The sequence below is a fragment of the Cervus canadensis genome, chromosome 2 (assembly GCF_019320065.1).
Source record: "Cervus canadensis isolate Bull #8, Minnesota chromosome 2, ASM1932006v1, whole genome shotgun sequence".
Taxonomy (NCBI): Eukaryota; Metazoa; Chordata; class Mammalia; order Artiodactyla; family Cervidae; genus Cervus; species Cervus canadensis.
Window position 1 is genome coordinate 19305683 of NC_057387.1, and position 14920 is coordinate 19320602.

The 14920-nt window shown below is 42.8% G+C and overlaps 2 protein-coding genes across 2 annotated transcripts in view; both read left to right on the plus strand.

The window, feature by feature from the left end:
* The first annotated feature begins 949 nt into the window (after nt 1-949).
* Nucleotides 950-4587, plus strand: LOC122434722 (40S ribosomal protein S27-like). Its single transcript, XM_043458375.1, has one exon. It carries the CDS (start codon nt 2284-2286, stop codon nt 2539-2541), a length of 258 nt encoding a protein of 85 aa, XP_043314310.1. The 5' UTR covers nt 950-2283; the 3' UTR covers nt 2542-4587.
* A 4217-nt stretch (nt 4588-8804) lies between these two features.
* Nucleotides 8805-14920, plus strand: part of SNX27 (sorting nexin 27) — a 77591-nt gene continuing 71475 nt past the window's right edge. Inside the window, exon 1 of the mRNA XM_043458366.1 lies at nt 8805-9311. Coding sequence (XP_043314301.1) covers nt 9001-9311 — 311 coding nt within the window. The 5' untranslated portion in view covers nt 8805-9000. The remainder of the gene's footprint in view (nt 9312-14920) is intronic.

The window sequence follows — 14920 nt, forward strand, 5'->3', positions numbered from 1 at the left end:
TTCAAAGGGTGATAGTGGTGGGAGCTAGTTCTTTATCAGCAAAATGAGGGCTAGATGTGGTATTTATTAGCATTCTTAATAACAGCCCTGAGCTAAGTATTATGTTAGGTGTTTCCCACGTATTCCCACTTGCTCCCCACCATGCCGCTAGGCAGCAGATAGTATTAGCCACTTTACAGTCCTTTCCTTAACTAACACGCTATCCACCCTGTTGAACTTCTTCTCTAGTGCCTCTCACTATGATACACTCTGAGGGCGTGACAAGTCACATGGGACAAGTTCCTCATTTTTAAGAAGCTTATGTTCAGATTGGAAAGGTAAGGCTAAACTAGGTAATAAATTGTTACAATCTAAACTGAGTAGCTCTGGCCATAGATGCAACCAGAGTTATATTTATTACTTATCATCGTGTAACAGGTTACCACAAATTGAACAGTTTAAGACAATACACATTTATAATCTCACAAGTTCTGTGGTCCAGGAGTCTGGGTTCAGCTTAGCTGAGTTATCTGTAGGGTCTCACAAGCCTGCAACAAGGCATTGGCTGGGTTGTGTTCCCAAGTTGAAGCCAGGATCCTCCTCCAAGCTCATGAGGTTGTTGTAACAATTTCTTGCAGATTTAGGACTGAGGGTCCTATTTTCTTGCGGTCAGCAGGGGGCAGCTCTCAGATCCTAGAGGCTCCTGCAGTTCCCTCCCACGAGCCTTCTCCACAGGCAGTTCACAACATGGCAAAGTTCTTCTTCAGGGCCAGCAAGAGACTCTCACGCCAGTCAGCAAGAAAGGAGTGTTATATAACGTGTCTGTAACCATGCGAGTGACACACCATTATCTTCACCATGTTCTACTGCCTAGAAGCAAGTCACAGGTGCCACCCACACTCAAGACGAGGGAATCACACAAGGATGTGACTCACTGAGGGGGTGATGGGGTCATGGAAGGTGTATTTGCTGCAGGAATTAAAAAAAGTGAGAGGGGTCAGAGTAAACTGGTATCCTCAGGGGAGGTTTTACGGAGGGACTTAGGCTACAGTTTGAAGGATGAGTAGAAGTGAGACCAGCAAAGAGCAGAAGAGAAGAGGCAGGACATCAAGGGCTAAAGAACGATATGAGTGATGGTGTGGAGGTGGGGTTCTCCTCACAGTACACAAAAAGCTAACAGAAACCTGCTGACTTTGTACATCACAGAGGGTAGGAGGACCTTTTTTTTTTTAACCAAAAAGGAAGTTGGATAATGGAGAGTCCCGGCCTTGGTGTCAGAAAATGTGGGTTCCAGATTCAGTTTTGCTATTAACTAGCAGTGTGATTGGGGTCTGCTGGTTATCCAAGTCTTGTTTCTCAAAAACGCTTTTATTTACCTGGTTATTGTGAGGACTAAACACGCTCTTGACTAGGTGCTCTGCAAACTGTCCTATTTCCAAAGGTAGCTTCATCAACTTTCAAGTCCCTGATCTCTCTGGGTCCCCCAACTCTCTGACTCCTCTTTCTCAGTCTTTCCCCCGTTCTCCTTCCTCTTAAAGTCTGCTAAATTTGATGAGGGAGAGCATTCTCTGGGCTCTGACCTTGGCCCGTCTCTCACTCACTACCCTTCTGCCTTGGGACTCTCAGGAGCCCCACCCAAGACTGATGGCTCCCAAATCTACGCTCCAGCCCAGACCCTTTCTCCCAATGCCAGACTCATGCATCCAACCAGTAACTGATCAATTCTTGGGTCTCCCGCAGGCCCCTCAAACCCAACATACCCCAAACTGAATTATCTTTCCGCCCAAACTTTTTCCTCTTCCGTTTCATGCCTGCTCTTAAAGAATCCCACTGGCAAATCATCATTCTTTCTTCCCCTACCCACCTGAGAGCCAAATGGTCACCAAGTCCTTTTTCTTTAGCTTTTCTTCCCTCCATCACCACTGCCCTCGCTTGAATCTCATCAATTCTCACCTGAATCACTGCAGTCACTTCTTAACTGATCTATCTCATTCTATCTCCACACTGCACAAAATGAAACTTCTGAAGCACAGATCTGATGATACTGCTGCTCTGCTCAAAAGCATTCAGAGGCCCCCAAGTACTTCGGAATGACATCCAAACTCCTGGGTACCCTCTTCAGCATCTGAAACCCTCCTGGATCTGACTCTTGCCCACTTCTCCTGTCTCCTCTGTGCCCACTTCCTCCCTGTCGCCTCTGCTCTGGCTTGCAGTTCTTACACTGCTCCATGTTCTTACAAATCTCTGTGTGTCCTGCCATATTTAAAATGGATAACTTTCCAGCAGTGAAAATCTCATGAGAACATGCTTCTCGCAAAGGGTCTTCTTCATTCCTCTCCAGAAGAGGAGAAGAAGAAACACAAGAAGAAGAGCCTGGTGCAGAGCCCCAATTTCTATTTCATGGATGTAGAATGCCTTGGATGCTATAAAATCACCATTGTCTTTAGCCATGCACAAACAGTAGTAGTTTTGTGTATTGGCTGCTCTACTGTCCTCTGCCAGGCTGCAGGAGGAAAAACAAGGCTTACAGAAGGATGCTCCTTCAGACGGAAACAGCACTAACAGTACCCTGTATCAAGATGAATGGGAAACCATCCCGATAAAGACGTGTTGGATACATCCTGTTTATTGTCTTGTTTTACTCCTAGGAAGCTCCTACCACACATATTCAGGGGCAACCAGAAGAGTGGACTCTAGAGTCACTCAAGAGTCTGGGGCAAGTAAGTGGCCAAGTACTTAAAAAGTCTATTTGGGACATTGCTATCCCTAGGTTCATGGAGTAAATCTGCAGAGTTTGATTAAAAACTGGAATAGTATGTAAATAGGGTATTTCCTTTTACTTGTATGTTTTCTTAGAACTAAGAACTGACAGTTGATACTTAAAACACAATCCAGCACACCACTTTAATATAAAACAGCTTAGGATCCTTTATTTACAGTTCTCAGAAGCCTTGTTTGGAGGCGTATGAGTGTAGAGGTTGCTGCTAGGCACCTGGTCTGGGGCTAGAACTCCCCAGTCCCCTATAGTTAAAGACTTGTCCAAGCAGAGGTTAGTGTCTTATACTCCACAGCCAGTGTTGCAGCCGATTCTGGGTTGGTGGGGGTTGTGGACTCATGAATGGAGGGGATGAATGTGTGGATGTGTAAGAACCTAGAGGTAAAGGAGGAAAGGAAATAGAAGACGGATGAATAGAGGTGAATGAGGGTGGTACCTGAACTTTTCGAGATACAGATGATGATTCTTTACCTGACTGTGTACCTAGAGTTTGTTGAAACTGTCTGTATCTTGTTTAGGCAGGCATTGTATGCTGGAAAAAGAATAAGAGAGATGTCAACAAGGAGATCTATTTTCACTGGAGTCAGGCTTTAAGGATCAAGTCTGTTCTTAAGTATTGCTATAAAAAAGTAATGCTTCAAATTAAATAACACTATATACTTAACAGGAAATTTTTATTCAGTGATTTTTAGAGGTATTCCAACTTTTGTCTGAAAGATGGGAAATGCACGTGTAGATAATGGTATGTTCTGTGTTGCCTGAATCATCTCTCACTGTGTATTTGAACAAAACTAGCTATAAACTAAAGTTCAGCAGTGATTTCCACTTCTGAGTGGTATTTGTTTGCCACATGCAGTTTATTGCTTCTCAGTAAGTTGGGCAGGATCTTTGGTCCACCAGGTGACTAGGTAGGGAGGCTAAGTCAGTTTCAATTGCATGTCCCAAATTAGATGTGATAAATAGCTAATTTTCATCCTGATTTAGTTTGTGAAATAAAATGAAGGCAGTTTCCAAGTTTAAAGTCCACAGTGCTGAATATAAGGACTCCTTACCTAGAAAGAGGGAAGTTGTTGATGCCAGCACCACCAAGAGGGTAAAGAGGAGAGTCTGGCAAGAACCTGCGAACTTCTGTAGAACACCCGAACCTTCATATTGATCTATGCATTGGCAGAATAAAAGAAGATAGTTTTTTGATACATCCAGGACAGATGTCGCATTTAAAAATTGTGTGCTCCTGAGATGTCTAGCTGAAGCACTCAAAACCTAGCCCTTTAGGAAATTCTTTTTGTTTTTTACCAGAGAAAAAGTGGTGAACTGTGCTTGGCGTCTCTACCTCTTTTTGGCTTTTTACCACTGTAATGTAACAAACTACAATTCTTGAGCCTTTCTTTTCAGCTTGCAAAGGAATGTTTAAATTCTCTGCCACTGTAAAATGCCTGTTATCTTTCCTATGTACTTTAACTCCAGGTGACGTGCTTCAACTTTTAATCCCTCTAACCTGAAACAATGACCTCTTAAATCCAGGAGCCACTTGTCTTTTTTGTTCAGCTGTCATTTCTAGGGAACATAATGCTTTGTATATAACTTTGTCCTCAATAAAACTTCAGACTTATGTCTTTTGAAGTGAAAAAATAATAAAATAAAATGAATAGCTGTCAAGGACCAACAATACAGCACATGGAACTCTCTCAGTGTTGTGTGGTGGCCTGGATGGGACCAAAGTTTGGGGAAGAATGGATACATGTGTATGTATGGCTGAGTCCTTTTGATGTTCACCTAAAACTGTCACAATATCATTAATCAGTTACACGCCATACAAAATAAAAAGCTGAAAAAAAAAATCTCTCTGTGTCTTGTCAGAATGTCCTTCCACCACTCCCCTTCCCTGCCTTGCTAACTCATCTTGATCAGTCAGCCGCTCCACGCGGAAGCCGGCTCTGATGTGCACCCAGCGGCCGGTGCAGCCTCTGTCACAGCTCTCATTGCTCAGGAGTGCCAAGGCTCGTATTGTAATCACTTTTTCTTTTGCTGTCTCTCTTGCTAGATTCTTGAGAGCAGTAATGGCGTCTTATTTTATTTTCCTAGTTTGATGCTCTGATCACCTTTTCTTCCAATCTTATCCTTCTAAGTATTTTCTGTATTTATTTTGTGAATGGGCAACACATTCATCTATCTAAAAGAACTTACAGAATGGTATATAGTGAAATGTCTCCCACTCCTGTCCTCCCTGCTCCCTGCAGTTGTCCAGTCCCCCTTTCCAGAGGCAATCAATGTTACTGGTTTCTCGTGAATGCTCAGTCTTGTCTGACTCTTTGCAACCCCATGGACTGTAGCCCGCCAGGTTCCTCTGTCCATTGAATTTTCCAGGCAAGGATACTGGAGTGGTTTGCCATTTCCTACTCCAGGGGATATTCCCAATCCAGGGATTGAACCTGAGTTTCCTGCGTCTCCTGCATTGGCAGGCAGATTCTTTACTACTGTGCCACCTGGGAAGACCTTCTTATAAATAATTCTAGAGACATAAACATATCTATGGTTCCCTTTTATGCAAAAGTGGTATCATACTCTACAGACTGAGCTGCACCTTTTCATTTAACTGTGTACAGTGTCCATGAAGTCATTCCTCTTTAGTAAAGAACTTCCTTATTCTTTACTTACAGTTTTTCAGTTTTCCATTGTGGAACATTATTTCCTAGCTTTTGTGAAGACAAACAATACTGCAATGACTAACTTCACAAAAATGTCATTTCACACATGTGCAACTGTGACAGTAGAATGAACTCCTACAAGCAGAACTGATAGATCAAGGAGTATGCACATTTGTAGGTTTAATCATGTCATATTGCCTTCATGGAGTTTGTAGATACCATGTTTGGATCCCTAGCCACCATTACAGAGTGTAAAGCAGATAGGCATTCAGGATATCTTTGACAAATACATAAATGAAGAAGAAAAAAAAAAAAAGCCCAGCTCTTTTAGTGGAAATTCTCTTTTCCTTTCTCTGATGCCTTGCTTTGTTGGATAAATTTCTTCCCATCCAGTGCTCTGTTCAAACCAAATGATTCATGTTCAATATCAATGCCATTATTATTTTGGAGCAAAATTCTCATTCCAACTTCTATTCATTTCCATACCTATTTAACTAATCTAGATCCCTCTTTGTTAGCTTGGTTATAAAATATGGCACATTAATTTTATGTTATAATATAATAACTTTGAGTCCTCATCCCACATTTTAGTAAGATATCTTAGTTATTCCACTGGGGTTGTTTTTTTGGCTGCATCTCTTGGCTTGTGGGATCTTAGTTCCCTGGCCAGGGACTGAACCAGCACCCTCAGCTCTGAAAGCAGAGTCATCAGGGAATTCCCTATTTTACCGTTTTCCCCCCGCCTGCGCTTATATAGTCCATAAATTCTTTGGAGGGGTTGCTTGTTGCTTTTACAAGTCATCAAACCTCTGTAAATTAACTTTTATTCTCTTCTAACTATGTATCCCTGTTGTTTTTCCTAGATTCACACCTTATTAGCTGTGTGAGCTCTCTATGCCTGTTTACTTAATCTATGAAATACAGGACTTTAAAGAGTTGTGAGAAAAAAAAAAAAAGAGTTGTGAGGACTAAATGAGATTACAAAGTGTTTAGCATTTAGTGCTTAATGTTTGGCACGGTGGCTTAGAGGGTAAAGCGTCTGCCTGTAACACGGGAGACCTGGGTTCAATCCCCGAGTCGGGAAGATCCCCTGGAGAAGGAAATGGCAACCCACTCCAGTACTCTTGCCTAGAAAATCCCATGGACCGGAGAAGCCTGGGAGGCTTCAGTCCATGGGGTTGCAAAGAATTGGATACAACTGAGCAACTTCACTTCACTCACAATGTGCAGAGAGACAGTCCTTCATGGGTTTTTTATGCTTTTTACCCACCTTCCTGGGGCGTCGCAGGGGGCACATTAGTAAAGAATCTGCAACAGACGTGGGTTTGATCCCTGGGTTGGGAAGATCCCCTGGAGTAGGAAATGGTAAACTGTTCCAGTATTCTTGCCTGAAAATTTCCATGGTCAGAGGAGCCTAGCAGGCTACAGTCCATAAGGTTGCAATAAGTCAGACACAACTGAGCATGCACATACACACATCCACCTTCTTGCACATGACAAGAATGTAAGGCCCTGACCATTTTTTACCAGGGTTATTTCTCAGGGTTATGTTTACAGTGAGCAGATGTGAGGAATGAAATAAGCTCTCCCTCCAGGATAAATAATACGTTTGCTTACTACTCCCTACAAAATGGTGTAGGTTCCCCAAGCTCAGTGTTCCCCAACTGTGGAGTTTAAGACCACCAAGTACACAGCATTCATCTGAGCCTTCATGTCATCCTCATGGCACTTGGTGGGGCAAGAGGAATTAATACAAAGGGTCTGAAGTTGTTGCTACTGTTGTGAATAAAATTCCTCTGTCTCTGGCCCAGGAATCTTGGATCTTTTTTCAGCATTCATGAAACAGTAACAGACTTATTAGCTTGCCAGACTTGAGCAGTAAGTGCTTAAGCAAGCTATTTTTCATATTTTTGTTCTTGTTCTTCTTACTTGACTTGCCAGGCATTCTGCACAATATTTGTAAGTTTGTGTTTGTGTAGTTAGCCAAAAAACATCAATTACTGCTATTTACAAAGAACACTACTGTGCTCTTGGGGGAAACAAAATGAATTTGAAACACAGGTAACTTCAAAATCATTGTGTAATACTATGTTATCATTTATATGTGAAATCTAAGACATAAAACACAGTAGTGAACATAACAAAAAAGAAACAGATTCTCAAAGAAAGAAAGAAAGAAAGAAAGAAAGAAACTCTCAGATACAGAAAACAAACTAGTGTTACCAGTGTGGAGAGGGAAGGTAGAAGGAGCCTGATAGGGGTTGGGAATTAAGGGGTACAAACTACTGGGTATAAAATAAGTAAGTTACAAGGCTACATTGTGCAGCACTGGGAACATAGCCAATATTTTATAATAATTATAAATGGGGTATAATCTTTAAAACTTGTGAATCACTATGTTGTATCCCTGAAACTTACTTAATATTGTAAATCACTATATTTCAGTAAGGAAAAGAAAAAGAACATTTTAAAACTAAAAAAAAAAAAAAACAAAAAAAAAAAAACCCAAAGAACAAAATCACTACTCAATTGAAATTATTACTTGGCCACTCTAATATCCAGGTCTAAATCACTGAGACTATAGTTTCCTCTCCATAAGTTTTTACATAGATGGGGCACTCTGGGTTGAGAAGATCCCCTGGAAAAGGAGATGACAACCTGCTGCAGCATTCTTGCCTGGAAAATTCCAAGGACAGAGGAGTCTGGAGGGCTATAGCCCATGGGGCCCCAAAAAGAGTCAGACACAACAGTTCTTATGTAGTTGCAATATAAGAAAAGAATGTTGCACAAAAATAACTGGGCTTTAGTTCCTATTACTTAATAGCTGGATGACTTTGGTTCAGTTTCTTCATATGTTAAATAAAGAAATGAATTCATGACCCAGTTGTCTCACAAGATTGTTGGAGTCCCGAAATAAAATAATGTATGTAGGGACTTCCCTGGCAGTGCAGTGGTTAAGACTTCTGCACTTCCATTGCAAGAGGCAAGGGTTCCATTCCTGGTGGGGGAACTAAGATTCTGTATGCTGGCAGGCAGGACTTGGGGGGAAAAAAAGAAAGTAATAATGATGTATGTAGACACAAAATACTGAGCAAACGAGTTATAATTTAAGACTGTGTTGAATCACAAATGTCAAATCTGTCCTATTAGAATTGTTTTTAGAAGTTATGAAATGAAAGGAAAATTAAATTTGCCCCGCACCAAAAGATGAATCTGTCACCTACATTCTAGGCCGGATTAGGGACTCCCGGTCCAACAGGATAAAACGAGTATAAAAGACGAACTACAACCCCCAGCAGGCTTTGCGCCCCGAATTGCGTCGTATAACCTCAGCTCCGGCCCGGGCCCAGCCCTCTCCCCGCCCCCACCAATCAGAAACTACATCTCCCAGGAGGCTTCACGGCATCTAACCGTCCTCTTTTCCCCCCGCCCCCTGTCTCCCCTTAACCCGCGCCGGTAGCTCCGTGGCCGACTAGGGTCCGGCGGTCGGCGGAGCGGGCGCGCGCGCCGGGGGTCGCGCGGCGGCTGAGAAGGGCGAGCACGCGCGGAGGGAGTGGAGGTGTAGCGGGGTGGGAGTACGGCTTGCTAGCTCGCAAGATGGCGGACGAGGACGGGGAAGGGATTCACCCCGCAGCCCCTCACAGGAACGGAGGTGGCGGCGGCGGTGGGGGGTCTGGGCTCCACTGCGCCGGGAACGGCGGCGGGGGAGGCGGCGGCCCGCGGGTCGTGCGCATCGTCAAGTCCGAGTCCGGCTACGGCTTCAACGTGCGGGGCCAAGTGAGCGAGGGCGGGCAACTGCGGAGCATCAACGGAGAGCTGTACGCGCCGCTGCAGCATGTGAGCGCCGTGCTGCCCGGGGGGGCAGCCGACCGGGCCGGGGTGCGCAAGGGGGACCGCATTCTGGAGGTGTGAGTATTGGGGCTGCCCGCTGTCCCACCCCGCCCCCTCCCCTCCGTCTGTCCCTGCATTTCTCCTCTAACCCTGTCACCCTCAGGCCGCACCTCCCTGCAACCCCCGAACCGGCCCTCCGGTCCCCCGCCCCTCCACGGAGGTTGCCCCTTTTACCTCCCCACACCCTGGGTTTCTGGGACCCCCACCTCCCTCCCTGTAATCTCCCAGCGTCCCTCCTGCTGTTACCCCTGCCCCCATTGCTTTGGCTTCTTTTCTGTCCCGCTTGCCTTCCCCCCTCGGCATGCTGCCGCCTTCTCCGCTTTCCTCTTGTCGAACCTCTTTCTGCTTCTGACTGACAGCATCTCCTTTTCTCACCCAGCCACTGTGTGTCCCCCCCTCCCCAAGTTCTCATCTTGAACATCATAGTTTCTTGCGCTCTACCACTCCTTTCAGCCCCCGTGGACCGTCCCTTCTGCCCTCTAGACCAGAGGCAGGACCTTTGGTCTGCTCCTACTTTTCTCCGAAAACAGATCCCTCCACTCCGCACTCCCTTTTCTTCCCTTAGCTACCCTCTCCTATGGTTAAGAACTCGCTGTATTTTTGTATCCTACCGTGTGTCCCCTCTTTTTGTGTATTCATACTCCAAGAACACCTTCTTCTCTGACCCTTGGGGTTCTTTTGGTTGGTGGCGGTGGTGGCGGTGGCGGCGTCGTCTTTGGCACGATGGTTTGTCTTCACAGTAGTCCCTACATCACATCAGGATTTTGAATCTAGTGTCTCCATCACACCTCTCTGAGAGCACCTCTGTTCTGGCCCTCGTCTTCACTCCTGCACGCTACTCATACTTCTTTTGAGTCAGAGCTTTATGGTAGAACGCTCCCTAGCTGGTACTTCCCCCTAACTACAGCCCTTTTGGGGTCTTGACCTCCCCACTTTCACAGGGCATGCCGTTTTCATTCTCTGCTGTCTTCCCTTGTTATCTCAAGCTTTATTTTTATTCTTTCTCTCCTCTGGGTTGCTTTCCCTTTCTTCTCTTTTTAGGCTCCTTCTGCTGTTGCAGTCCTTCCTCTTTCCTTGCTCCACCCCTCCCCCTTCATATTCCTTCATCCTTACTTCCTCACTGCATCCCTTAAAACTCTAGCAGGATGCTGCCCTGTTTTGCAGTTTCTTTGCAGACCTCCTCCACTTCTTTAATCCAGCTGTTACATGTGTGTTTTTATACTTTGTATTAAAATTTATATAGTGCTTGCTGAGTGACTGGTAGATGGTGTATACGCTGTCTCCCTTCTCCTCAGCAGTCTTCTATCTTACTGCCTTGTATATTCCTTTTTCCCCACACTTCTGTTCTTCCTTTCAGAGTTTAGATTTGCCCTCATGAATCTTTCTCTCTTTTCTTTCTTTCTTTTTTTTTTTTTTGGCCTTGCTTTGCTCCTTGCAGGATCTCCGTCCCCCTACCAGGGATCTAACCACCACCCCCCGCCCCCGCCACGGCAGTGAAAGCTCAGAGTCCTAACCACTGGACCGCGAGGGAATTCCCTCTTTCTCATATTTAACTGTAATTTCCCTAACCTCCAGCCTTTCCTCTAGTAGGACAGTAGGTTTGATCAAAGTTTCAAGGGAATAGTGTTTTGAAGGACCCGTAGCGGGTCTATCCTTTCTTATTCAGCTCATGCCTCTTACCTTTATCCTTGACCTTCTTACTCTGTGGTATCCCTTCATTCTGTTTCCTTTTACCTTACACTATAAGAAAGAGTAGCTCACCAAATTAAGTGTTTGAAGCTATTATACCTTTCCTCTGTCCTTTTTGTAAATGGATGAGTTATTTTTCTGTTAATGTCCTACAGTGTTTCTGGTTCTCTCTGGCAGTATATTAATCTTTTGAGGTTTTATTCTCAACCTTTTGTTTTATACCTGGGCACCTAATTCTTTGTTTTTTCCCTAGATAACTCAAAATCTGTGACTGACGTTTCCTTTTGGTAGAAGCTCTTGGAATTGTCATTTTCCTTTCCTTTTCAAAGTTAATTTTGGATCCAGCTGTTTATTTTTAAATTTAAAACTGAAGTGTTTATTTAAAATTATAAATTTATCATAGAGTTCTAAATCATTTACTCTTTACTGGAGGTAAAGGGACTAAACTGAAACAAAGAATTCTGTAGAAGACAACAGCTAACATGACCATTTTATATATACTAAGTAGTGTAGCTGGTGGCTTCTTGCCTTTTCTGTGGTTTTTGCCACAGAGTTCAGATATAAACTAGATGTTGTAAAGGAGACCCCAGGTGATTCCCTACAGAAGGACTTGCCTCAGGCACAGGTTCCAGTCTAGGCCCATTTCTCCTTCTAGAGAAAAGACATTACATTTTAGCACATCATTAGTGGTGAGTGGAGAACTTTATTTTCGTGGGCAGGGCAAAAAGAGCACTCTTTGCTTAGAGAACCTTTCTTGGAAGGTTGTGATGATCAGATATCTTCCAGACATTGGTTTCTCACCTTCCAACTGTATTTTGATTTCCAAATTCTTTGAGGCATCTCTGCTAATAGTGAAAATAGTGATAGTTGCACCACAGAGCCAGTGTAGTTGGTAATTTGTTTGCGTCCTCAACTATACAACTTCCTTCCTTCCTTCTACTAAAGTCTGCATTTTCTCCTTAAGTTTTCAAGTGAGAGGAGGAAATCAGAGACATGGTTCTTGAGGGATATCTGTATCTGGAACTTGTTTTTATCTTGGTTAGGTTGATGCTGATTTTCCTAAAGCATTCTTTAGGCAACACTTTTCTCTGTCTCTCACCCAGTTTCCTTAATTAAGCTCTCTATTGTCCCAGGAAAGTTTTGCATGTTGATGAAGTGCCAGGTAGGGTCAGGGTAGGTCTAGGTAGGTTATTATTGTATAGAGGTAGTTTGTATTGAGTCAAAGGTGGATGTTTGGACCTTGATAATTGCCTTTTTAGACTTTTCTGCTTTCTTTCAATACATAAATTATTACAATTTCCATATGTGCAGTAATTTGGACAACTGACAGAGGTTTGAAAGAATAGAATAACTTTGAGATTTAAGAGAATACAGGCTTGGACAAAAAAGAGCATCATTTCTGTGCATTTCTTTAAAGGCTCCTTACTATGGCCTTGTCCTCATTGAATCTTGGAAAAGTCATTAAACTGAATTCGGTATGGTTTGGTTTGTCCTTCTCTGTTCAAAACTGCCTAGATTCTTAACTGGTTTGGGAAAGAGTCATGTTGCAAGGCTAGATACTAGAGTATGAGCAAGCCTCTGAGTTCTGACTTTTACTGCAGATGGAAAGTTTTTTCAAATGACATTGTTAGTCTCCACCTTGTAATTTCTCAGTGTAATATATATTGAGTGTCTTCCCTGTGATGTGTATATACCTGGAGGCTAGTGAGAAAGGATGCTTTGAGCAAGTAGAACCAAAATAAGTATGTCTTTGCACTAATTATATAGCGTATGAAATATTTGACTTCAGGTTGATTTTTCTTAAGGTAGTTTCATGGACCCTTGATTGATTTCTTAAGAGATGCCTTTCAGAGGGTCTAAGCGTGCACTGTATATGGATATAATACTGTCTGTTTTTGAGAGATTAGGTTTGTCTGTGGCTAGTTTGTTTTGTCTCTTTGGTATTTGTATAATATCGTCTTCAATAAGCATGAACTCTAAGGTTGGCTTGTAAGCATTCAGTATCATGATATGTTTATGCTAGGCAGAGGGTGTATGCCTTACTTCTTGATAGCTGCAAGATAATATAACTTTCCTGTGTTAAATCCTAAGAAAAATTGAAGATGTTTGTGTGTATATATTTATTTGTAATTTATTTTTAAAACTTGTAGATATGCCATAGGCATTCTCTCTCTCTCTTTTTGCTTCATTTTATTTGAAAATTGACTAAAAAGAGGTTGGGGCCACAAGTATTTTTATGAGTTAAAAAGTACCTTCTTAAGATCTGCTTTCTCAGTTGTAGCTGAATTCTATATAGTGTAGATTTTCAAGGTAGATTTTGAAAATGGTGTTTGAAATCATGGTTATTGATCAAAGGAAGTTTTTATGGCAGTGATTCTCAAGCTTTAGTGAGTATAAGAATCACTGGGTTTGCTTGTCAAAAGTATGGATTCTCAGGCTCACCCTTTAAACATTATGATTCAGTAGGTCTTGCATGGTGACCTGAAGTCTTTATTTTTTACTCCCTTGCCAGGTGTGGTTAATACAGTCTACATACTGAACCTATACCTGGAGTGACTCTACAGGCCTTGAATTCTCAGTTCATTTTATTGTCATGGTTATGTAGAGAGTCAATAGTCAAGAAACAAACAAAGTGAAATCCCAGCCCTTAGGACAATCAGTTCAGTAGATAATGGACTAACTATTATACCTAGTCATCTGTACTTTACTGAATCTTTCTTGTTGTTCAGTTGCTTAGTCGTGTCCGACTCTTTGTGACCCCATGGACTGCAGCACACCAGGCTTCCCTGTCCTTCACTATGTCTGGGAGTTTGCTTGAACTCATGTCCATTCAGTCGATGATGCCATTGAATCTTGCTGAGCTGTTGTAATAAAGATGAGGGTTAAGAGGTAGAACAAGATAATAGTAATAATAATCATATCACTTTGCAGTTTGTATAGTGGCTTCCCTGGTGGCTCAGATGGTAAAGGATCCGCCTGCAGTGCGAGAGACCTGGGTTCGATACCTGGGTTGGGAAGATCCCCTGGAGGAGGGCATGGCAGCCCACTCTAGTATTCTTGCCTGGGGAATCCTATGGACAGAGGAGCCTGGTGGCTACGGTCAATCAGGTGGCAAAGAGGCAGAAACAATTGAGCGACTAAGCATACAGCACAGTTTGTGCAGTGTTTTTATGTTTGATTTGATCTTCATAATAGCATTGTGAGATAGGGAAGTCAACTATTCTTGACTGAAGTCACTGAAAATTCTTAAAATTCAGTCACATTCCTGTAAAGTTGGGTAGCAATTGAACTTTGGTTCTATAGTTTTGAAGTGGAACTATTTTATAACTTTATTTACCCTGTTTCTCTTACTGTTAAATTGGGTGGAAGACAGGGACAAAATAGTCATTCTTTGCTGTTATTTTTTGCTATCTTTATCAGTGAAGAGAACATGACGATTGTAACTGTAACCCCAAGAAATAGTTTTAATTCCATAGGGAGTAGGGCAGCAAAATAATACAACTAAATTTGAAAATAACATTATCTTCCCCTCAGAAATGACTTCCGCTACATTGCTGTGACCAGGAAAAAGATCTTTTGTTAGTAACATGAAGATTTGTCTGGGTCATGTAAGTTACTGTGAAAAACAGTTCTCTTTTCAGCCACTACTTTCCAGTTTATTTCAGGAGAGGGTTTGTTACCATGCTGTCAAGGATAATTGTTTTTTTAGATAGGTCCCATTGGGAATAATTCTTATGATCCGTAGATAAGCAAAGAGGCTCAGTTGACAAGCAAACATTTACGATTTATGATCACGGCAGGGCGCTTAGGGAGCATGATCTGTGGCGAGTTCATTTGTTAGATGATGGCACAAAGGATATTGTAGTGGTTTAGGTTGGAGCCAGTTAGGGTCGTTCTGTTCTTCGATTGTCAGCTATATAGATAGTTTCTGTGCTTC